Source organism: Tyto alba, unplaced genomic scaffold (assembly GCF_018691265.1).
Source record: "Tyto alba isolate M040663 unplaced genomic scaffold, T.alba_DEE_v4.0 Super-Scaffold_22, whole genome shotgun sequence".
Classification (NCBI taxonomy): domain Eukaryota; kingdom Metazoa; phylum Chordata; class Aves; order Strigiformes; family Tytonidae; genus Tyto; species Tyto alba.
In genome coordinates, this window is record NW_024881296.1 from 37,325,732 (window position 1) to 37,349,288 (window position 23,557).

The following is a 23,557-nucleotide window of genomic DNA, read 5'->3' on the forward strand; positions in this document are numbered from 1 at the left end:
AAAATTTACAACGGATGGTACTGCAAGAGCAAAACTTTGAGTGTCACCTCAGCTGGCTGGTTATATTTTCTATTTTTCAATATGAAGAAAATGAGAAAATACAGAGCATAAATGCTCAATATGTCTTTTAGGCAGCAGCTTTCAATCTAATTGCATGAAGAGTGATATGCAAAAGATCATTACACAACACATGGGTCAGAAGAGTGTCATCCTCACTGCATAGCTAAGGGCAGGGAGATTACAACAACCATCTTGTGCCTTGGCCAAGCTCTTGCTTTTTATTTGGCCTCTGGATTGAAAGAGGTACGAATTCTAGATTAGAAATTCAGTGTCTTGCATGCTTTTGTGAGTAATCCGGGTTAGTTTTAAATTACTTGTGTTCTATGGTTTATTCATGTTCTGTATGCCCTCAGATGGTTACCTACAAAGCCACTGCAAGGAAAAGAGCTGTGGACCCCTACACGCTTGTCAGATTGTGAGGGCGTCTGTGACAGGTGGAGTTTGGAGTTGGCTCCAGTCCCCTCGCAGTGCCAGGCTGCGTGCACAGTGGCTGGGCACACACACAGCATTTGGGATGCAAAGTGGCCTGTGAATTACTTTTAAAAAGGATGCACGGTGCTTCAGCTGGGAAAGGGTTTGCTGTCTTTCTGCAGAGGACACTGATCGAGGCAGAAAAACATCTTCTGGTGAAGTCTGTAAGTGATATAAAACCTGGTGAAACAGTAAGTGAATGCAACACCTTAGAGCTGTGCCTGCACAGAGAGCCTGTGTTGGCTCTGTGGGATCCACTCAGACATAGTCCATGGACACCATTCTCAAGTGAGGTTATAAAAAGCTGGGGAACTTCTGGTCCAGATGACTCTCTGCTTTCTAGCCTGTTGACTGTGGCTTCTTTCTGCAGGCTACAAAGCTGCATCTAAATACAAAGTCCTCAGAGCAAGTACATTTTTCCACACAACCTGAAAATAAGCATCCCAACTCACTCTCCTATGTGGAAAACTGTATGTTTCCCAAATAAATCCCAGCTGGGTTACTGAGACTTTGCTGTCAGAGAGGTTTTCACTGGTGTGCGCTGCAAATCTGGAGCCTTTCATGCTCAGTGCCCATACTCTGTTTTATAGCAGGGTTTTTCTTCCTTCAGCCAGAGCTGGGAACACTGACATTCACCCAGCATGTTTCCTCTCTGCTGAGTTCCTCTACGTTGAATGACTAACAAGAGACCAAGGAACACTGTGAAGATATCTTTTTATTGCTTGTGCTCAGATTTTCCATTCATTGCCGAGACACAGCATCCATTTCCAGCAGTAAATGTCATGCACACAATAGCTCTGCTGTCGGTGTGAAAACCTAGCTTAACTAGAGGAGCATAAAAGATCAGAACACATCCTCTGTGCAAAACTCTACAGTCCAAAATATGTCTCATACCGGCAATTCAAAATAGATTGATTAGATCGGGTTGTATCCTAAAGCTTCATTGTCTGCCTGCATCAGATGTCTTTTTGTTTGTTTGTTTGTCGTTTTGGTTTGGTTTGGTTTTTTTCACTTGAATCGTCTTTACATGTCCAGGCACTAAAACTGATTCTGGTCCTTGGCCAAAAGAAGGCAGCAGTTGGAGGAAGGTTTGCAGACTACAGACCTGACTACATGTGGTCTTCACCTGGGTTAACAGGGGTTGGGTGAACATTAGGAGATACTGGGGCTGTCTGTCCTTATCCAGTTTGGTGCAGACGATATTCCAGAGGTCATGTTTAAGAAGGCAGGAGATAGTATAGGACAAAGGAAAGGAGAGCCACTGAAGTCAGTGCAAGGCAGTGTTAAAAACAAACGCTAGGCAACGTGTTTGAGGTCAGTCACTGAACCAGGAGCAAGACTCAAATCAAAATCTGAATCTTCTGCCTTAGAGTTTTATCTTCACTGCATAGTCTGTAAATTGATTTAAAAGTGGTATAATTCCTCAGTGCAGAAGTGGTTCATGTGTATGAGAATATTTCTCCAGCTTTATATAGCAAGCGACAAAGAAAATCTGATTTGAAAATAATATAGTGTGCAGTGAATAAATGATATGCTCTGACATTTGGTGGTGTTTGTGAGATATAAGTCTATTTCTAGTGCAGTGTAGGCTTAAATAGCCAAGTGGTGTTTATAGGAGATGGGCTGCTGCATTCCTTTTCAGTTTGCTAATATGTGCTAGTGTACTGAAGTAAGCCAGCCCTGCACTGAATAAACATGGGAGACTGCTCATCTCTAGGACAATGTGAATAAACCTCCATATCTTCACTGGAGATCTATGCATACATCATGTCTTAAGTTGTGACAAAATCAAGCAGAATTTAAACTAATTGATTATGTTCATTGCACGCATTCTCAGCCTATATGCCTTAGTTTACCTAGTTGAAACTTGAACTAAAAATAATCCATAGCTGGAAAGTCTTTGTGATGGACACTGTAAAATTCCAGAGATGGTTGTGAAGCATAGCTTATTCTTGTAAAACACTTTAGGATCTTTGTTTTAAATGTGTTTAAACCAGAAATGCTATTAAGTGTTTGTTTTACTGCTGTTCAGTACTTACAGTGTTGCATCATTACGTTAAGAAATGGGGACATGTCATTTTGACTGGATTGCCATGGAACACTTTGTTCTTTGCAGACCTTCAGCTGGAGCGCAGAAACATGAGTTCCTTTGTGCAGGTGAATATACTAGAGAGATGGGGATACTGAGCCATGTAGTGCCACCACCAAGTAGTAGAGGCTGGGAAAAAATAGTCTTTTATGACTGGACTGACATTCGGTCACTGAAGAAAAATAACACTAAGGCAACGGGGCAAATGTTAATGATTTTTCCTCTTCAAGGTAATTTTGGCTTGTTACAAAGGGATTCTAAATCCAAAGTACTCCAGGAGACTATGAGAAAGATTTGAACTTGAATGTAGATTCTGCTCTCAGTTTTACAGTGGTTCTCTTTCTCTACAGTGACCTGAACAACCCCCTGAAAAACAATGTTTGAGCTTTTCTAGATGCAGTTGGTGCAGCATTAGGAGGTATCAGGCTTTATTCAGAATCCTGCTTTCAGTCTCCAAAAATGCAACTCCTGTCTAGCTTTGGAAGGTGCTGAGCCAAAGTCTCTGATCCATTCTTCTTGGATCGTGCTTGGGTAAGTGAAAAACTTCACCCAGTGCTGCTAAAGCAGCTCCCTCCTACCCTCTTACTGAGCATTATTTTAGCTGAGATTATTGCTGAGATCAGTTAATTAAGCCAGACAGAAGCATGTAGAGAGCCAAGGCATGATTTTCACTTGTAGCATCTAGGTCTTGAGAAAGAAAATCTTAACATGTGGTACTACCTTGCCACTTGGAAATATTGTGTTTGAACACTGTTTCACTACAGAGGGGGACTCTCTAAGTGGAATTGCAAACCTTCCTAATGGAAACAAGGACAGATCACGAACAAGGTAACTAAAGTAGCTGCTTCATTGATTATATTAATGCCCAGAAGGGAATAGGACCATTACATTTTTCCCATGGCTTTCTATTATATCTTTCTCTCATTTAACAATGATCCATATACAAGGAAGGGTAAGGACAATGCAAATTGGAGGAGGGAAAAATTGTCTTTAAGCAATGCCCTTTTGCTTTCACACTAGCTAGGATTGTTCTCCCTCTCTCTTAGAAACCCCTATGTATATCCAGAGAGCAGGGTCGGCTGCTTGGTTTGAATTTCTCTTTGTCTGTTTACTGTGATAAAAAAGACCTCAGCTCGTAAGCAAACTGCAAAGCCCTGAGCAAGGATGTGTTTTGAAGGACAGAAACAGCTGAGCCTTCTAGAGGCTCTACAGTTTGTTGATTAGCATGGTGTCAAGGCTGATTTTCCTTACAGTTATATGTATGTGATTTATCTGCATATCCAATTTTATAAATTATTCCAAAGAAGAATCAGTGTAATGCTACAGTCTAAACTTCCCTCTCCCACTCTCCAAGATGAAGAAATTGTCTCTCCAAAACCACAAGTTATGAGAGCTTTCTTCTCATCCTTTCTCTCTCTCTCTCAACCCCTCGAGCCACACACTGGACACCAGAAAGGACCGTTGTGGTTTGACCCCGGCCGGCAGCCAAACACCACTCAGCCGCTCGCTCACCCTCCCCCCACCCAGGGGACAGGGGAGAGCATTGGAGGGGTAAGGAGAGTCGTAGGTTGAGGTAAAAACAATTTAATAATTGAAATAAAATAGAATTGAAATAATAATTCTAATAATAATAGTAATGATAGAAAATACAAATTAGTAATGCACAATGTGATTGCTCACCACCTGCCAACCGATGCCCAGCCCATTCCTGGCTTACGATCCCCGAGAAGCGAGAATCATGGAAGCACAATCCCAGGAGCAAGCCAGCAAGCTTCCCAGTCAGCCCTCATCTATCTGCTGAGCATGACATTATATGATATGGATTATTGCATTGGCCAGTTTGGGTCCGGTGCTCTGGCCGTGCTCCCTCCCAGCTTCTAGTAACACCTGCACACAGGCAGGACATGGGAAGTTGAAAAGTCCTTGATTTCTTGACAACAGCTAAGAACATCAGTGCATTATCAACATTCTTCCCATATCAAATCCCATACTGAATCCAAAACGCAGCACTGTTCTAGCTACTAAGAAAGAAAACCAAAAATTAGCTCTATCCCAGCTGAAACCAGGATAGTCTCCTTTCTTGCTTGCTTCCTTCCTTCCCTTTCCCTTTCCCTTTCTTTCCTTCTTTCCTTCCATCCTTGCTTCCCTCTTTCATTATTTTTCTTTCTCTTTCTTTATTTCTCTCTTTTTCTTGCCTTCCTTTATTCTCTTCCTTTTTTTTTCACTTTCTTCTCTAAGTCTCTCTGCCTCTTTGTATCTATTTTTTTTTATTTCCTTCTTCTTGTGTCCCCCTTCTCTTGTTCTGTCTCATTATTTCCTTCTCTCTCTCTCATTCTTTCTCTCATTCTGTTTTTTATTCTCTTTCTGAAAGTCACTACATTCTTATGGAGAGGACAAATAACTGTTATGTTTTGTTTACTTCTTTCTGGAACACTTTGTATGAGGGGAGCTCATGAACTAAACACATATCTTGCTGATGGTTGACCCTATGTGAGTTTAGAAAATCAGTCATCAGCTTGATTTGGAACAGGATTTGGTCCCCAAAGTGGATTTCAGTACTGACTGCCAAGACTACATGAAAGCAAGGAAGAAAGAAAAGACTCATCAATCTACTTATTTGTCTGCATAAAACTTTTACATTGAAGCAAGCTTGAACAGTTTCTGATCTGAAGAATTTTTGAGGAGAACATGAAAACTCTAGAAGCTGATACTGACAAATTTCTGAAAAGGTATTACTTCATACTACAGATATAAGTTTCTTTGTATCATCCAGAAACTTATATTTGACTGTTTATTTAGTGAGAACTGACAGTGCACTTCATGCTGTTCAAGAAGCAAATTAAAATTCAAGGCCTCCTACCAGGAGCCTGTTTCTTATTCCTAAAATGCTAACTATGCTTTAATTATGGTCTGGAAGTTAATGTTATTTCAGAATTGTCTTCTTAATTCCCATCATTCCTATTCTGCAGATGTGGAAGATCACCTTCTTTACTATATCGCCCATGACTCGCTTCATTACCATCTGCTAAGGTTCCAAAATCTGTTATGAGCTTACTGCTAACTGCAACTTCCTTTCATTTTTTTTGGGGGGAAAAGCCAAAACAAAACAACCCACAACAGAAAACTACCCTTCTGTATAGCTACTGAGCAACTTACTGTTCTGTAATAAAGAGCTCCTTTCAGACTCATAAGTCAGTACTTCTGCTTAGGTCAGCCAAGAGGAATTGTCTTTTCTTGGGTACATCCTATACCCATCTCTTCTTTCCAAGGTGAACCAGTTTTTACTAGGCAAGCCAATACTCTGCCAGCCAGAAAAACCTGTGGTATTCGAAAAATTAAAGCTGTCTTTCATAAGAACCTCTTTCTAGTATAACCATTCTTTCCCTATTAACCTATGTACTATTAAAGTGTTCAGAAAATAGTATTTAATAGTATTATGAAAACAGTAGTTTTCTAAAAAGTGCATTAATTTTTCATTTTATCTATTCTTTGTCACTTTTTCTAATAGCTGTGCCCAGCATAGAAGTAATTGGACTGTTAGGCTTCTCCCTGCATATTTTTAAAGGAATAAAATTTAGATAATAGACTTGAAACTGGTTAGTAATAATGATATGACTGTTACAGCAAAATCAATTTTTAGCAAAACCTCAGCTTACTAAGCTATGAATAAACAATTCTGTGGGTAGTAAGTACATTTAGCATTGTCTAACAGGGAAGCATTAAAACTGGAGAGCCCTGAACTCCCTTCCCAGCTCGATAGTGGGCTGTTGTGTGCCCCGTTTTCACCGTCTTTGAAATGGCCACGACGGGACTCACTCCCACCTGGTTGGAAGTGATACCGGAAAGCGCAAAGCAGAGTAAGAGTGAAAGATTTTGAGGAGGAGCTATGCATCATCGAGGCCTGGAGGGACAGATATTTTACACCCTCCCTTTGAAAGCCTCAACACAGACATATATATCCCCCACACACATATGTATTATCACGAATAACTCCTATGATGCATTTGCCAGTTATTTCTGCAGATACTAGCAACCCACTAAATGAGTCACCTACTCATTTGCAGTAGTTGAACAGGACTGAAGCTGTTGGCAGTGCCTGCATCAAAGCTGAAATATGATGAAAGGATTTGTGTCCTGTGCACCTAATGGGGGCAGACCTGCATCACGCTCATTTCTCGTCCAGCAAATGCTACTTCCCGACACTGTGACATGTTTACAGGGGCAGGTCTCTCTCTTTTCTGTGCTGAGCAGTAAGCCCAGCCAAGTCTGCCACTCTTCTGTTAAATCTGTAACAGTGTGACCAACTGTCAAATCTCAGGAAATTCTATGGAGCTAGCTTTGTATTTAAAAATAGAGCTGATAGGGGTGGGTGGGGGAAGAGCACATTCAGAAATCTGGCTTTTTGTTCTTTGCCAAATAGTCCCACTCTCTCTCTAGTGGGTTCTGCAAAGAGCTCACCATATGGGGAACGATGGCTTGGGAAAACCAGACCCCAAGTTCCTTCGAAGCTGTGGTCTTCTGGGATGGTAAACTGTGTGATTAACTTGCACAACTAATTGGATCATTTGTTCTGCAGTCCTAATATGCTCGTTCATCCTGCATACAATCATTGGAGTCAGTACTGAGGTCCAGCCAGTCAAGTTACATTTCAAGCCTTTGCAGGTGGGTTTGGGGACCCTGAAGGTGCATCAGGCAGAGCTTCCCTGCAGGGACCCTGAACCCTTGTCCTCTTCTGCACTGAACTAATAACTCTTGTCTCTGCCCTTATTTAGTAAATCCAACCACAGCGCATCAGGGAGCTTTTTAGTGTCGTCTTGTGCTGCTCCGTATGGAATTGCCATCAGGCAGGGAGGACAGGCTGTGTGCACCCCACGCCGTGCGCTGTGGAAATGTTTGAAGTGGCTGAGGTCCAGAGGCAGTAAAACCCTATATTGCAATCACTACTTGGGATAGCAAAAAGAATTTCTGTGGGAAATCCTTGCAGCTGTAGGCACACGGTTGCTGAGGACTCTGCAAGAAAGTCCATTTCAGCGACTGCTTGCTTGTATTTTAAATGAATGAGTCTTTAGCAAACTGGTCTCTTACCATATGGTCCTGTTTGAGTACCTATATATACTTCATGTAAAATTATATTTGAAAATCATGTGAAAGATTATGCTAAAAAACCCAGTGAGGGAAAATTAGGGACTTCATTAGATAAGGAAACACAATTCACAGTCTCTCAAACCAGTGGATCTGTTTGATCCAACTTGGCTCACAAATTGAGTTGCTAGCCCAATGGAAGTTACTGTATTTACTAACTTATTTGCTGTCTTTAAAGAAGGAACTAATCTGCCAACATTTTATTTTCATCTGTGTTTATCCAAATTTGAATTTGCAATAGGTCATGTTTTGTTTGTGATGATAAGCTTCAAGAGGGTTATCTGAGGGAAACAAAATATTGATAATTCATTTGAATTTTAGAACTTTTTTGTCCATCAAAACTGATGCGTAAATCTTGCAAGGAGAAGCTTTTTTCTGAACATTCAATATGCTTCATGATGACACGAAGCACACTGATGACATGAAGCCCTTTTTTTCTAGTGATTTTTTAATGCTTCTGTAGAGGCAGTTTCGGCAATTAAAGCACGATATAGCAAATGCTAAATATAGACTCGAGTAAAATGGCTGGTAGTTTTTGTTTTACACAGCTCAGTTTTCTTATCTCTGTGCAAGGGAGACTGATTTACTTAAATTGAAATATATAAGCTCAAGGATATATAGCACTGACTAGATATTATTGTTTGAATATGTTCGGCTTTTAGAGTTTGTTACATACTTCTGGGGTTTTAGATCTTCAGATTAGAGGGCTATTAGAATCAACTTTCAGAGGTCACATTTTTATGCTTTAAACTTATGTGTTCTTGCATATCAGTAACATCTAGAAGCAGTAACATATAAATGCAGCAAATGTGGTTTTGGAATATGTGATTCAATTAATAATTTTTAAAATCAGGTCTTGAGTTCTACCCTTAATACAATGCAAAATACATGGGTTTCTTGTGGTTTTAATCCAATTTTTGTGAGCTTATCCTTGTGGCAATTATCTTCAAACATAGAAGTGAAAGACAAGTCATATTTGCATGTATTTCAAGATAGTTTATTATAACTGTCTGCTTCCTTTTACTTCCTTCCTCACTTTTCTGTTCTACATTTTAACTGCAATGGCTGTGCTGAGTAAAGATCTTGTCATGGTGCCTGCTGGGGATGTGTTCCAGCAGGGCCAACATCACGAGAGGCCCACATAACGTAAGCTCAGCAGTGTCTCTGAGCAAGGACTTCCATGAATGAACTGACTTCATGGAGTATTTGCTGGGGCAGTTTGCAGATGGGAGTCTCGTGGATGACGGCCTCTTGCACTTTCTTAATGTATATTTGTTGCTGTCCATTTTAGCTTCCTGCATTGCTTGTCATGTCCTGTTTCAGTATATTTTTTGTTCTTTGTGATTTTCACATCGGGAGCATATACATAATGTTGTTTTGTAAGGATGCAGCCAGTTCTGAACTTTTAGACTATTTATCTCTTCCCATTAATGCATTTCATTTGGGTGGGTCAAACAACTTACCTTGTGAATAAATGGCAATCAGTCTCCCTTCAGAAGCTAGGGGGACCTTCCCACATTCTGGATTGACCTTCTGATGCTTGGCTTATGTCATGGTTTAACCCCAGCCAGCAGCTAAGCACCACGCAGCCGCTCGCTCACTCCTTCCCCCCAGCCCTGGTTTATCAACATTATTCCCATACTAAATCCAAAACATAGCACTATACCAGCTACTAGGAAGAAGATTAACTCTATCCCAGCTGAAACCAGGTCAGTTCATAAGATAGTAATGCTGAGAAAACTAAATGGTCAAAGTATAGAGCATATTTGTACCATATGGTTCTGCATTAACCAGAAAATTGGAATTATGATTCTTTAACTTAAATTGATGTAAACAGATATTCTTATTTGAGGTATTAGAATGGCACACTGGTGCTCTGCACGATATGCAATTATTAAACCATGGGATTCCTAATTAGTGGGACAGTCCCCAACAATTTAAGCACCAGTACTTAAACTTCTATGCTTCTTTTATTTATGTACATTTAAAGTTACATGCTCACTTAGAAGCTCAATTTCTTGTTGTTTCTCTGTGACCAAAGATCAGGTTGCATGTTTACTAAAATGCCTCACAGATCAATTTGGTCACTCAAGCAATGTGTTAAAAGTAGAATATTAGAGGACGATCTTACAGCCAAGCCAGAATCATAAAGTTACTTTTAATAAACACTCTCGTCTGTGTTAATTTTAAGTCGAAAGCAAAACAGTCTAAGGATACTGTGGTAGATTTGTACATATGTCATATACTAACCCTGAGATCCTGTGAAACAAATCTGACGGGCACTGTGGTCAGTACAAACTAGTACAGTCCACTTTTTGAGTTTCAGTAATTTTCTACCTTCTTGGGTGAACTGGGTTTGTCTAAGAAAGCATGTGCTGATATGTATGTTTTTTAGTTTAATATGAGACTGCTATTAAAAAGACTGAAGGGCATGAAGCACAAGATATAAGCAAATTGTGCTTTGCCATCTCAGGCGTAACAAAACCAGCGTGTTTTCTAAGGCTGCCTGTCCTGCACACAGGGAATGTCGCAGCAGGGCCACAACCGATGGCTGCTGGCCCTCCTGTGTTGTACAGGGAGCAGGCTGGTTCCGAGACATCTGCAGCGGGTGTGCTGGGCTGGTCTAAAGGTGCCCTGGATTTTATTCTACCAGCATAGAATACCGCGTCATTTTAGGCATAGACCTCTCGCTGCTGAGAGAAAACAAACTTCTATAATACTATACATTATTATAGTATACAGTAGTGAATTACTGTAGAATCAGTCAGTGATTTTTGTAGAATAGAAGTCAATGGAGAAAAAAATGGGGTGGGGAGCTTCATGAAGTTAATTATATTTATAGTTAAAACATGAAATAATTTTTTCCATCCAATTTTTGCATATGGGCATATGACAGCACTGAGCTGACTAAACTGAGCCCTGGCATAATTCCACTGACTTTACTGAAATTTCATCCCTTTACAGCAATACTGGGTTTGGCTCAAACACAAGCGACCAGATAATTTTCTGACTGGTAATGTTCATAGGTTGTATTTCTGACTTGGAGTAAACAAACTATATATTTCAGGCTATAAGCAGATAATGATGGCCACTTGGAAGAAATTTCCAAGTATTCATACAATGTTGCATTGCTGTCTGGTTGTGCTGTAGGGTGTTTGCCCTTCCTGTATACAGTCACCTGTGATTTTAAATTCTGTATTTCTCAAAAGCTATATAATTCAACAGGGATGTTTGTTGCAAAAGGAAAGCGGGTTTTATTCCTTTCCACGACCAGGTGGAGATGGAGCAGGGAACCTCACTGCACAGTCTGATCCTTTGTTTCAGTGGCTGCATACAAGGGGGGTGCTTTTTGATTAACCTTTGAAGGAGGTAGGTTTTAAACAGGTCAGTCTAAGTCTGTTTTATGCTTCTAATATGGCAATACTTCACATCTGAGATGGAGTTTAACTTACATAAACCAGCTTAAAAAATCTGAAAATTATCATATAGCAGTATCATCCAATGCTTTATCCTTCTGCACTCATTTGTTGTATCACACAAAGTCAAACAAGGCTGCCTTGAAGTAATGTGTCAGCTGTAAAAACTCAAGCATTGACAGTGGCAGTCAGATTGAAAACCTGAACTGCAGCACTGCGGCGGCTTCTTAGGCTTTAGCATGTGTTTTAGCACAGAAAAGTAAATACAAAAAGTTTGGTATTTTGATAATTCCAAATTGAAAGAGTTTTGGTATAGCCATTTTGTGAATTGTGCCCGCCTGGTCTGATGACTGGCAGCACAGTTATCTCATGCCTTCTTTTTCTTCATTTTTCTGGTCTTTATCTCTGAAGGATACCAAAGAATACTGTTAAGCACCAAATTATAAATTTTTATTAATGATTATTAAGAAGCCTCTAAACTGAAACAGGTCCCAGGTATGGCCTTCATCAGATGTTTCAGCATCATAATAGATGTAGAATATCACCAGGAGGACTCAGTCCTCTCTCTCAAGAGGATTTACATCTTGCTATCTCTTTTTATCTTAGACCGACTGGAAAAAAAGGGTGTGTGCTCCTAAAATCAGACAGTGTGTTCATAGAAAGTGAAGGTGACATGAGTGGGCTCAAGAACAAGAGAACTGAAGATATTGTTAAAAAGGCATGCAATGTGAGTAGGAGAAATGATTTTTTAAAAATATTTTTTTTTTGTGGAAGCGTAATGTCTTGCACGGAAGCTGGATATATTAGTGAGTCCCACTGGGGCTAGGGGAGGAGGCTCACCGCTCTGATACAGGGACTTGAACTTTTTAGGAGCTGACCCTGGAAGTTTGGGAGAAGGAGAAGGCCTGCCTCTGGCCTGTAGGTTTTTACATATTCTCTCCATCTCCTCCCAAATAATTTTTATTTCCCCTTCTTTCCCACTGCCTTTGGGAGAGGAGGGAATGGAGAAACGGGAAAGTAGAATAGCAGAACTCAGAATTTTCCTCTTTAGAAAAACATACCTGGGAAATTCCTGATTATCTTCACAAGTTACTGGTTAGATGTCACTGGATCCAGTCCCCTGCATAGTTTGTTCTTCCTGCAGTATCAGAGTTGATGACACAGAATTGATTTAAATCTTTTAGACTTATTTTAAACCATATGACACACACACACACAAAAAAAGTGCTTGACCCACCCACCAGTAACGAGCTATGTAAAATCCCTAACTCCCAAGGCTCTTCTAGCAATGATTTAAATAATTTCTCAGGTGAAACTCTGATTCTGAAACCTGGAACGTTAAGAAGAATCTGAAACTTCAGGAGGCTGGCAATAAACCATAGCTGTGGTAATAACAAACTGCTTGGTTTTATTCTCTCCCATGGTGTAAGCTGTTACTGAAAGCACAGGGCAAAGCAGATTCAAATTGGTGGCAATTTCCGTTCCTTTGTGAAAGACATGCACTCTCTGCTGCTTGTACGAAAGGCAAAAATAAAAATGTGTATACACCATGTTATTTCATGATGCCTGTTTTGCAGATATGAGGTGACACAGTTTATTGTTAATGCTGTGCAGTGCACACAATGTATTTTCAGTGGAGCATTTCAGTCTTTTGCAGGCCAACCTGCCCCTACCAGCAGGGGTGCCGTTTATGCCGTAAGCGAATCTGTTCTTAATTATAGTGGCACCCAATACAGTTTAACATCTTGCTTTGTAACATACAGTTATTTTTTGCAAGGCAGGAGAAATTGCTCTAGGGCTTCTTAAAGGCTGTTTAGACTTTGCTAGGACACAGTGTTCAACTGAAAAAGTTGTGGGTGGGGGAAAATGATTTCTGTACTTAGTGAAGCAAGTGAGTAACTGAAAATTTGTGATTTTAATTTCAAAGTAATTTACAATATAGATGTGTATGTAGAAATGCCGCTGATGTTTTTTGATAGAATGCACACATGCTTGATAATCTTAATTAGATAGGGGAAAAAGTCTGCATTCTTTTGGAAGAATGTTTAGCTATTTAGTGTTCAGGCTTTTTAAATAATTTTTTAATTCTATTAAATGTGAAAGCAAGTGTGTAGAATAAATATTGAAAGCATTTCTGGCTTTAATCAAAGAAAAATGCTGCTTTCAGAGGTTATGCTTCAGCTTAATTCCATTTAGAGCATTTTTTTTTTTTTTACTCAGTGGAAAAAAAATAAAAAAGAAATGTGATTTTTGAACCTGGAAATAGATCACAAACCCTTGGGTAAGATGTGCTGCAATTGACATTAATGAGACAGCATCTGCCTAGTACCAGTGCTTAAACTGTTACTTTCTATTGTTATCTTTCTTTGTTGATTCTGCCAAGAGGGTGGAGTTAGTGTCAGAAGAAAGAGGTGGAGAGAAGGCTTTTCAGACAATAAGAGCTTGAGTCCATTCATTGTCTGGAGCATCATATTTCACAATAATTATCCGGGGATGCAGGCCGTTTCCAGTTACCACTGATTCACATGTAAGGTTACATGAGTTTTCCCTCGTACCGCACTGCCGGTTTCTGAGTATTGAGACCCTTGTGCCCCTCCTGAGTGGGGTAGTACTGGAACACATATTGCCACACTCATAATTCTTATCAGCCCAAGAGATGTAAGAGGTGATAAGCTGATGCAAGTCATCTTAGCGTAGGTAGGCTCTGCTAGGCACAGAGGGACAAATGCACGTGGAATGGACCGGAGTCAGTGGTTGGGCCTCGTTCGTGGGACAGCAGAGACTTGTTAAGAAGAGGGGCTCGGGATGCCCTCAGTGCCCCTGCATTGCCAAGCTGAGATCCATGTGAAAGTCGGGCCTTGCTCCGGCAGCATTAAATAGCACCGACTCATCTCTGCAAGAGGTCCAAGCCAGTTAGCACACTTTTTTCAAGAGGTTTTTGAAAATCTCAAACAAATACAGCTCCCAGTCTAGAACTGTGTACATAAGCAAACTGCAGATGTAAAACATTGCTGGATAGTGCATACAGCATTAACAAGCTAAATTTATTTATAGAGTAAAACTACTGGCTTCAGTTTGGTCCGGTTTCCAGACAGACGCACTGAGATTATTTGTAGCAAAAAAGCTTTACTGATTATGTTCAGTTTCTATAAAAATAACTTAAAATCCAGTCAAAAGGATGAACGCGTCTCAGGTTCTGTTATCTGACTGATTAAATTAAAGCTTTTTTTTTTTTTTTTTTTCTTTCTGCTCTGATCTGTAGGACTGTCAAAGCACAGATGCCCTGGCAGGGACACCTTGGAAGACATGGCATTGCTGTCAGAGGTGATTCAAGCCAGACCACCTGGTTGGGTTCTGCCACCCTCATCTTGGTTTTGTTTGTTTTTATTTTTTTTCCTCTCTGGTTGATGAGTAGACAGGAGATACATAGGAAACTAACACTTCCATGAACAGCAATAGCAAGGTACATAAAAACACTGCAGTGACATTTATTAGGAGATGGCAGAACTGTTAGCACACCTTTTCCAAGCATGCAGCTTTCTGAGGTTCGGAGACACTTCTGGATTGTTGCAACTGCATTACAGGACAGCATCACAAACTTGAGAGCTCAGCAGTGTTGAGGTCATTTTTCTCCTTGCCTGCTGCTAGATGTCTTCCCCTTCTCGATATTCAGCTTCATCACATCTCACTGCATCATCCTGTAAATATCCTAAGTGCACATGTTTATCCAACAAAATAGTATGCAACAAATGTTACATGCAGACAATTCCTTTAAAGAGGTCTTGAACTAAGTTGTTTGCATGTTTCTTGGTCTTGAGTGTTTTGCAAGATACTTCAGCTTTTATTCTTCCTTCTTATATTCACATTTACCTACCGTGCTCTCTTTCACAATCATTATTCGATACTGAAGTTGGCTTCGGGGCTGAAAGGCTAGACAATTTCACTGATGCATTATCAACAATAATTTAGTTTCCTGTGTTGGTCTTCTATTGTAAGACAGTATTTGTGGCTTCCTGAAAATGCTTCTGACCTTTTATCATTCAGAGGACCTCTAGCAACAGTGTGAAGGTTCTGATGGGGTCTCCTGGCGTTTTAGTATTTGGGGTTTTATCCAGTATTTACTAACTTTTTAAAGCCAATGTTTCTACAACTCTACCTGTAAAACACCTAGTGATGGTTATGCTCCATCGTTAAAACAGGCTGGTGAGAAGTGCACGTCATGTCAGGGCTGCAGTGGGTACATAAGGGTTGGATATTTTTGTATGGATAAGAAAGAGGACAGAATAACAATATGCAGTGTCTCTACCTGCTCATGCCAGTCCTTCTGAGGCCTCTCCTCTACTGAGTACATCATGAATATCTAGCTAGGCATAAATAAAATATGAGTTGTGCTGAAATATAACATATAACTTTCCAAAGAGATAAAAGCTATTCTGTGATCATCAGCTACTAATTAAAAATGTATCAGGTCAGCAGGAAGTGTTTGAACACAGATTTTATTGATTGATTGTGAATGTTTCCACATGAACACATCACTGCTCTTGTTTCACCTCCCGAAGTTGTCAATGTCCATCGTACTCCACAATGCTGTCTAAAGCATTGCTTATCTTGGCGGTGGTAGGGTTTGTAATTTGGGGATGGTTACTCTTAAGTTAGAAGCTGTCAAAATATTTTCTCCTTCATGTTTTTGTCCAGCAATGTGGATTGGTGATTGAGTCAGGGTACACCTGTTCAGAAGGTAGTTTAGAAGGGGGACCATTGGGCTGCAGCTGCGTACAACAGTAACATGAGGGCTGCTATCGCAGAATTCTTTCCCCAAGTATTTGGAGAAACCTCGAAGAAACTTGGGAGGGGGGGAAGCCTCTTACTGGGTTTGGATTATTGCTGACAGGAGCATTTTGTTTCCAGTCCTGTGGCTTTAAGTTTATGATGTTACTGATGATCTTTTGCTGGAATTAATCGTTCAAGTTAACGTTATAATTCTTCCTTTCCACTTTGTTTTCTTACTGAAAAGTACAGGAAAACTGTGATTTTATTATAAACGCTACTAAATCTGCACATACGGGCCTTGGGTATTTCGCATGCCGCAATTCTGGAGTAAGGCATTTCACTCTTCTTTACCAATTATCTTAACGCCACATGAAGTGTTTTCGGTTAACCGTTTTCCCCGGTGACAGTTACCCGCCGTTGCTGACCGCCCCGGCCTTTCCCTCGATCCCAGGTCAGGCGAGCAGGCAGCGCGGGGGGCGCGGGTCCCGCCGGGGGCTCGTCCCCAACCCGGGCAACCTCGGGGGCGGCCGGGCGAGTAAGTTCACAAACCCGAGGCCAACGGGAGCGCCCAGAGCGAGGCGCGGGGGCCGCCTCGCCGGGCACCGGGGGGGGGGGGGGGGGCGGCGGGCCGGGCCGGGCGGAGTCACCCCCGGAGCCGGCGCTGCCCCGCGCCCCCTCCCCGTGGGCCGGGTTATGTAAGCGTTTCGTCCCCGAGCAGCAGCAGCATCTGCGGGGTTCCCCGCCTCTGTCTCCGCCCCGCTCCCAGCGCCGGAGAGGCAGGCGGCGGCAGCGCAATAAAGCAAGTTTTGTCTGCTGCGAGGGGGTGGTGAGGTCCCGCCGCTCTCCGCCGTCGCGGCCCCGCACCATGGCTGCGGCGCAGGCAGCAGCAGCAGCAGCAGCCGCCCCCCCCGCGGCGACAGCCCCTCGCTAACCTCCCTCGGCAGCGGGAGCGGCCGCCTCCACCGGCCATCCGGGCCGCGGCCGCCCGTCGGAGAGCGCGGAGCTCCGCGCCGCCGCTGCCGGAGAGCGGCCGCCCCCCCCCCCCACCCCGGCGCGGCACCATGTGGGGGGGGCTGCACCCCCAGCTCGGCTTGCGCGGCTACAAGGCGGGTAAGGAGCCCCCGCGGCCACCCGCGCGTCCCGGGGAGGGCTGGGGCCGTGGGGAGGCCACAAGGGCTCCGTCGCGGTGGGGCGGGCGGGCGGGCGGGCCGCAGCGCTCCCCCTCCCCCGGCCCGGCTGGCTCCCGGGTCCCCGCAGAGGCGCCTGAGGAAGCGGCTTCCTCCCCACCGCGGGCGGGAAGCGTTACCGCCCCCCCCCCCCCCCCCCCCCGGCTCCGTGAGGGGGGGCCGTGGCGGCGGGGCCTCCCGGAGAGGGAGAGGGAGGGGGTCGGCCTGTCGCCGTCGCCTCGGCCCCTGCCGAGGTCGGGCCGGCCGGCCGCGGGGCTCGGTGTTTGCTTAGCCGGACCTTGCAGCGGATGATAAAAGCTCAACTTAACCTACATAATCCGTTTCCTTGTTGGGGGCTTTCGTTCCCGCCCCTGCCCCCCCGTTTTGTTAGCATACCCTTAGGCAGAAGATTATGCTTTTAGTTTTAAATTTAGACTGCAACAAATCGGTAGAGTGTTTTTGTTTTTTTTTTTGTTTTTTTTTTTTTTTTTCTTTTTTCCCCCACCACTTTTCTGTCTCTGCATTAATTAGAGCCTAGTTCCTGGAGGTTGGCAGGGATCTGTCGAAATTTTATGCTTGGAGTTAGGTTGTTACTGGGGAGACATCCTACCTGTAAGCCACAGGCTAACTTTCAACCATAAAGGCTGTCAGAACGGGCAGAGGAAAATAGGTGAATTGACTGCAGAGCCGTCCAGGCATTACTTTGGGGCAGGTAAGGCTAGGTACCTACTCTTCTGGATGCCCTTTTCAGAATTTGAAAATATTACCACCTATATCACCTGCTCTACTCTGGCAGAGTTCCTGCAAATGTTTTGTGATATTTTGAGTTATTAAAGTAATTGATCACTGTGAAGGTCTGTGGTTTGTCTCTGCCATTACAAGTGTTAGAATAATTGTTTTAACTGCTGGAATAATTTTTTTCCTTCAGAAATTTGGATCGATGTTTTAATTTTGGGATTGCAAAATATGACTGTATAATGTGTATACAGTTAGTTTGATGTATTTAAATGGCAGGATTGTTTTGCTTTTGAGTGACAGGGTTTTTCTTGCAAATATAAGAGCTACTAAGATGTTCTCAGCAGCTGCCTGAATCTCTACAAGTAGTCTAATGTTCAGTCCCTATAATGTGAAAGAAGACATTGTTCTTCTTTTCTGTACTATTATTAAGTTATTTATTTCTATGTATAACATGTTTGCCTTGTTGAAGTGTTGTGGGGTTTTTTCTTTTTTTTTTTTTTTTTTTTTTAAATGCTTCCTGCAAAATAATGGAGTTTCATTATCTTTGTGCTACAGCTTGCAAAGATACTGGGTATTCTGAGCACTAGGTGCTGAGCAGAGATTTCAGTTAATTTCATGGAAACTGCAGGAATTTAGGGTGTTTCAGTTCTTGATTATTTGTGTTTGAGGCAAGCATATTAGAAGGCTATACCACAAGCATGCACTAACTTCAGGCCATTACAAAGACGGTTGGTGTTAATTTTTCATTTGTTTCAGAAAACTTCAGATTGTCCCATTTGTTACAGTGTCTTCCCTTTTGTTTGGGGTCAGATGAAGTGTTTGAGAGCCGTGTTGAATTTGTCAGCAATTCTGATCAGTCGATTACTGGATAAGTGTTTTCCTTCTGCTTATTTAACAAAGTTGTCTTTACAATTTGAGAACAATTTTTTTGTATTGCTTTTCTTTCCTTTCCCACTCACTTTGTCCTTTAAATACCCAGGGTTAATAAGTTCAGAATAGATGCTTATCTATAAGCAGTAGAAGTGCAAGGTAGCAAAACTTGTAGAAGAATCTCCAATTTGAGATAAGATAGGCTAACAGAAAGTGGTGGTTAATTAGAAAGCAAGTAGATGAAGGTTTAACCTTGAGATATATCTGTGCATTATAATTTCAAATATAGTAGTCCTTTCTTTCATCAGTCTTGCTTTAAAAGAGTCGAGAAGCTGTTTCACGAAGTTCATAATCCCTCTAAAGAAGAGAAAGTTAATTGGCTCCATCCAGGTATTAATGAAGGGATGGTGGCTACTAAAGTCCTGTGCTATTATGCTATTGCCAGGTTAGGTTTTTTTGTTTGGTTGGTTGGCTTTTTTTTTTTTTTTTGAGAAGGAAGCTGTCCATGGGAAAAGTATTTTGTCACGGAACAGTAGTGTCCTACTAGGAAGCAGAAGTTGAAGCATTTATTTTTCAAGCGGAAGGAATTTTTCTTTTGCCAAAATACATTTAATTCTTTATTGTCAACTACGTGCTGTGGATTCTGATTGTCTTTACTATTGATGTGAGAGCATAACAGCTAATAACTTGTTAATTCTTATTAAGCTGTGTTTATTACTGAAAAGCATTCTATTTTGCTAGTTTTATTTTAGTTATCTATCATTATGGGCTTTTAGAAGTCCTATTTTAGTTGAAAATCTTATTATTTCCTTACAAAGCTAGGTGTATACTGAAGCATTCTGTAACTATTTACACAGGGGAATTATCAGATTTTCAGCAATAGAAGAAAATTAATTCTGTTTTTGTTTTTTTTTTTTTTTTTTAATATAATGGGCAAAGATACTCTTGGTGAGTATTTAGTTTGTGGCCCTCAGTTTTATTCCCTCTTGTAATTTCCAAATTGTTCGTGCTTTTCAGTTCAATAAGAATGCATTCTCTGGAAAAAAAAAAAGTGCTGTCTTGTTTGCATGCCACTGAGATTGTCGTCTTTTTTTAGATTGGTGCTCCTGTTTAACCAGTGGATTTAATGACAAAGTTTGCTGCCCATGCAAAATAAATTCATCTTCTTACAGTCTCAGTACCTGTCCTGAAAAATTAAATGGCTGGTTTTGGAATGTGTATGATTGACTTACAATCTTTCATTCTTCTTGACATATTTAACTGTTTATGGAAACCTTGCAGCACAGTCTATACCTCTATAAAGACATCATTTACCCACTATGCTGCAGGAATTTAAATAATTGCAGTGAAGGGTAATACAGTGTTTCAAGCTCTTTGCTTATTCATCTAGATCATCCTTTGAAACTCACAGTTGGTTAATAACTCCTTTAAGACTATGAATTTGTTTATCTAGGTGCGTTGTTCCTCTGGGGCATGCAGTCATTCAGTTAGGCTATATGTGTCCAACAAATGCCTGTGGAAAATGAAACAAACACACTTTAAAATGAAATAATAAGTATTACTTTCAGTAAAGTGTACTACCTCTAGTCAAGCTTCTCTCCAGTGTCAAATATTACCGATAGTTGACTACTACTGAAATTTGGCTGGTAATAGCTGTTTAGGTGACAAAAGCAAGGAGTGGTGAAAACTAGAAGTAAGGTGCTCAAAAGGATGTGATTGACACACCATAAAAATAGTAGCCTGCATCCCTCTGCTCCCAGAGCCCTGGCAATGCGATTTGTTCAGCAGGCAAATCCCAGAAGACACCTGCATTCTTGTGCTTAACCCTTGTTGGCAGCAAGCGTGACACACGTGGTTCTGAAAGATTTAATAATGTCATATTCAAAGTGTCAGCAACAATAAGGTCACAACATGTTGTAAGGCCCATGGGGTGCTGCCTCCTTCAGGTACCCATGGACTTCACAGGCAGCTTCACAACACAGCTAGGGTGTTGAGGAGGGGGCTGACGACATTCTTTTTCATCCTTTGGGGTGCAGGGGTGGACAGAAAACCAATTATTTCAGTTCTGTAACAAGTTTTATTGTTATGTTGTTGGAGGTCTGCAGCCGGGGATATGACAGCTCTTGGGACATCTTGGGAAGGCAGGTTTATCTTTGCAGGCTAGGCAAGGCAGTAGATGGTGAGCTAAGTGTTGCCAAGGGTAGACTTCAAATTGTTTACCAGTTACAAGTGTATATATATGTGTATGTATGTGGTGCATTGTAAAGACTTGTTACCTGAGCTTAGAAATGTAACGTTCCAGCTGCAAGACTGGCTCCTAGAATGGCCTTTGCTATCTTTCACAGATTGCAGTCACGTGAAATGACAATTCTATGTTTGAGTGGTGGTGAACAGGAGTTACTTGCATCCCTTCAAAAGCAATGCCCTTTTTTTTTTTTTCCTCCCTCCAGGCACTTCACTTTTATGGACGCAGTATCCACTCTTTTAATGTGTACAAAACAGGAATGTCTTAATTACTTACCAAGAAAAGAGTGATAGATGGAAGAGTGTATTATATTGTTGGTCTCAGGGGTTAGCAGTTGTTCTAATCTCTTGTATGTTAGCTGTATGTTAAACATTTAGTGACTGAATATAGACCTGTGGTTTCAGTAATTCTGTGCTTTTAAAACTTTAATTAAAGGAAGTAGTAATTATTTTAATGATTTTGAGAAGAATGCATTAGTTTTAAACAGTTGTACAGAGTAAGTATATAGTAGAAAGGAGCCTGAGCCATCATGTCTGCACTAGGGGATAGTGGTGAAGGAAGTGCTAGTTAGAATAAGAGCACCTGTAGTTTCTCCAAGGAATGCCTAGGATTTATGTTCACCAAATGTTGCTTGTTACAGTTGCAAATTATCTATGCTAAGATTTTAGCCAGGCATTTAATATCTGTTAAAGAAGCCCAGCCTTTCAAAATATGGAGAAGTTGCCAAACACAGTAACAGTGCATGGTTGTAAGAATAGCTGAAAGCCTCCTAAATCAAATAGTTATTCCTTGACTTGAGGTTATAGCCAGAGGTGATCATCTCCCATTGTTGGAAGCAAAGCCTGTTTGTCGTAGACAGGTTAGTTAAGGAAAAGAGGGATAGTACTACACTTACTCACTATTAACTGCTCTGCTTTCTGTGCTCTTTGGATGTTTGTTTTTATCATATAATTTGCCTGTGGTTTAATAGTTGGAGAGTTAAACTAAATTGTCAATTCCTGCGCTGGTTGTATTTTGGATGAGAAAGTGCTAATTTGGTTGTAGTTGTCAGTAGTCTCCCAGATGCCCAAATGTGTCTTGAAATTGTACACTGACAACGAAACAATCTCCTCATGGTTGTGATTAGCTTTAAAATATGTTCAGTGTATTTGCGATGTGATTCAAAAAGTGGCTTTCTTCCCGACTTCCGTGGTGGGTTAACCTTGGCTGGCTGCCACATGCCCACCCAGCCGCTGGCTCACTACTCCTCTTCAGCACGATGGGAGAGAAAATAGAAGGGAAAAGCTTGTGAGTTAAGATGAAGACAGGGAGATTGCTTACCTGTTACTGTCATGGGCAAAAGAGACTTGACCATGTGGTCAGTCCGTGGCAGCTCCTTCCCTCACTCCTTTCTCCTCATGCCCTTTCCCTCCTCCAGCCTGGTCTCTCTGGGGGCTGATGGGGAATCTCTGTTCAGGTGCCTGGAGCTCCTGCTCTTCCTGCCCCGCTCTCACCTCTGGGCTTGCAGAGCTGTTTCTCACACTTTTTTTACCTTGCCCATTTCACCCTGGCAGTGTTTTGCCCTTCCTTATATACGCGTTCCCTGAGGCGCCACCATCTCGGCTGCGGGGCCTAGCCAGGCCGTGTCGGGGCCTAGCCAGGCCGTGTCGGGGCCTAGCCAGGCCGTGTTGGCACGGTGCAGCCCTGGTCTCCCCTCACGGGGACCACCCCGCAGCCCCCCTGCCAGCGCCTGGGCACCTGCACCTGGTACGACTTGTGAAGAAGGAAACCATTATGTTTTGAGCATTTCTTTTGATAGACCTGGAATAATACTATATATAGCTCTGAGGTTTATCCCTGCCAACACTGGGAGAAGGTGTGGGAAGGTGTACTGAAGTATAACAAGGTTCTGGTTTGTGTCTGAGGCTCCCACATGGGAGTTTCTTGGTGTCTAGGGCAAGTTGATGAGGTTCAAAATGTGGGACAGGGGAGACTGCAGATTGGCTGTACAGGCTCAGAGGTGGATGGCTGGTGCAGAGGAGAAGAACACAGAGCAGGGAATAACTTGTGGAAATATGATCACAAATTGTGCTTAGGTTTGTGTTAATCCTGACCCATTATCCCTCATGTGTCCTGAAATGGCAGACCCCTGTGGAATCACCCATGAGGATGCTAGCTTTCCCTAGGCGCCGTTCGCTGCAGCATCTGGCTTTGATGCCTGGGCTCGAACATCCTATTTGTTGAACAGCTATGCTCAGGTGACCTATTTGTCTGTAGCCAGCCATGCTGTAAATGGCAGTGCATCCTTCTGTCCTCATTCCCCAGGGATCTTTGCTGCTTTTGATAGTCAAATGACCCTTCTGTAAAATGAGACATTAACACAAATAAAAGAAGGGCAAGTATTGAGAATTTTTTTCTTTTTTCCTTTCAAGGTATGATAGTTCCTGAAATGTGGGAAGAGATGACAGGTAAACTCCTTTTGCTCGAAGGGATGTATCTCTGTGGCTTGTAGGGCACGATTTCATTTTACAGCTAAGATAATCTAGTCTGTAGTTGCTCTCACCCCTCTGTGTACTTCCGCTCATGTATTCTTACTGCTTCCCACGTGCCC

The 23,557-nt window shown here is 42.0% G+C and overlaps 1 protein-coding gene across 5 annotated transcripts in view; it reads left to right on the forward strand.

The window, feature by feature from the left end:
• Positions 1 to 23,557, forward strand: part of CEP85L (centrosomal protein 85 like) — a 157,928-nt gene that overhangs the window by 15,199 nt on the left and 119,172 nt on the right. The window contains exons 1-3 of one of the 5 annotated variants that reach the window (XM_042795748.1): positions 11,785 to 11,905; positions 13,399 to 13,459; positions 14,441 to 14,502. The exons of 1 other annotated variant lie outside the window; for it this stretch is intronic. In XM_042795748.1, the coding sequence (XP_042651682.1) occupies positions 14,457 to 14,502 (46 nt within the window). In that variant the 5' untranslated portion in view covers positions 11,785 to 11,905; positions 13,399 to 13,459; positions 14,441 to 14,456. Of the gene's footprint in view, positions 1 to 11,784; positions 11,906 to 13,398; positions 13,460 to 14,440; positions 14,503 to 16,731; positions 17,059 to 23,396; positions 23,415 to 23,557 lie in introns of those variants that run through there. 3 more of the 5 variants (XM_042795746.1, XM_042795747.1, XM_042795750.1) reach the window with 3 other exon arrangements.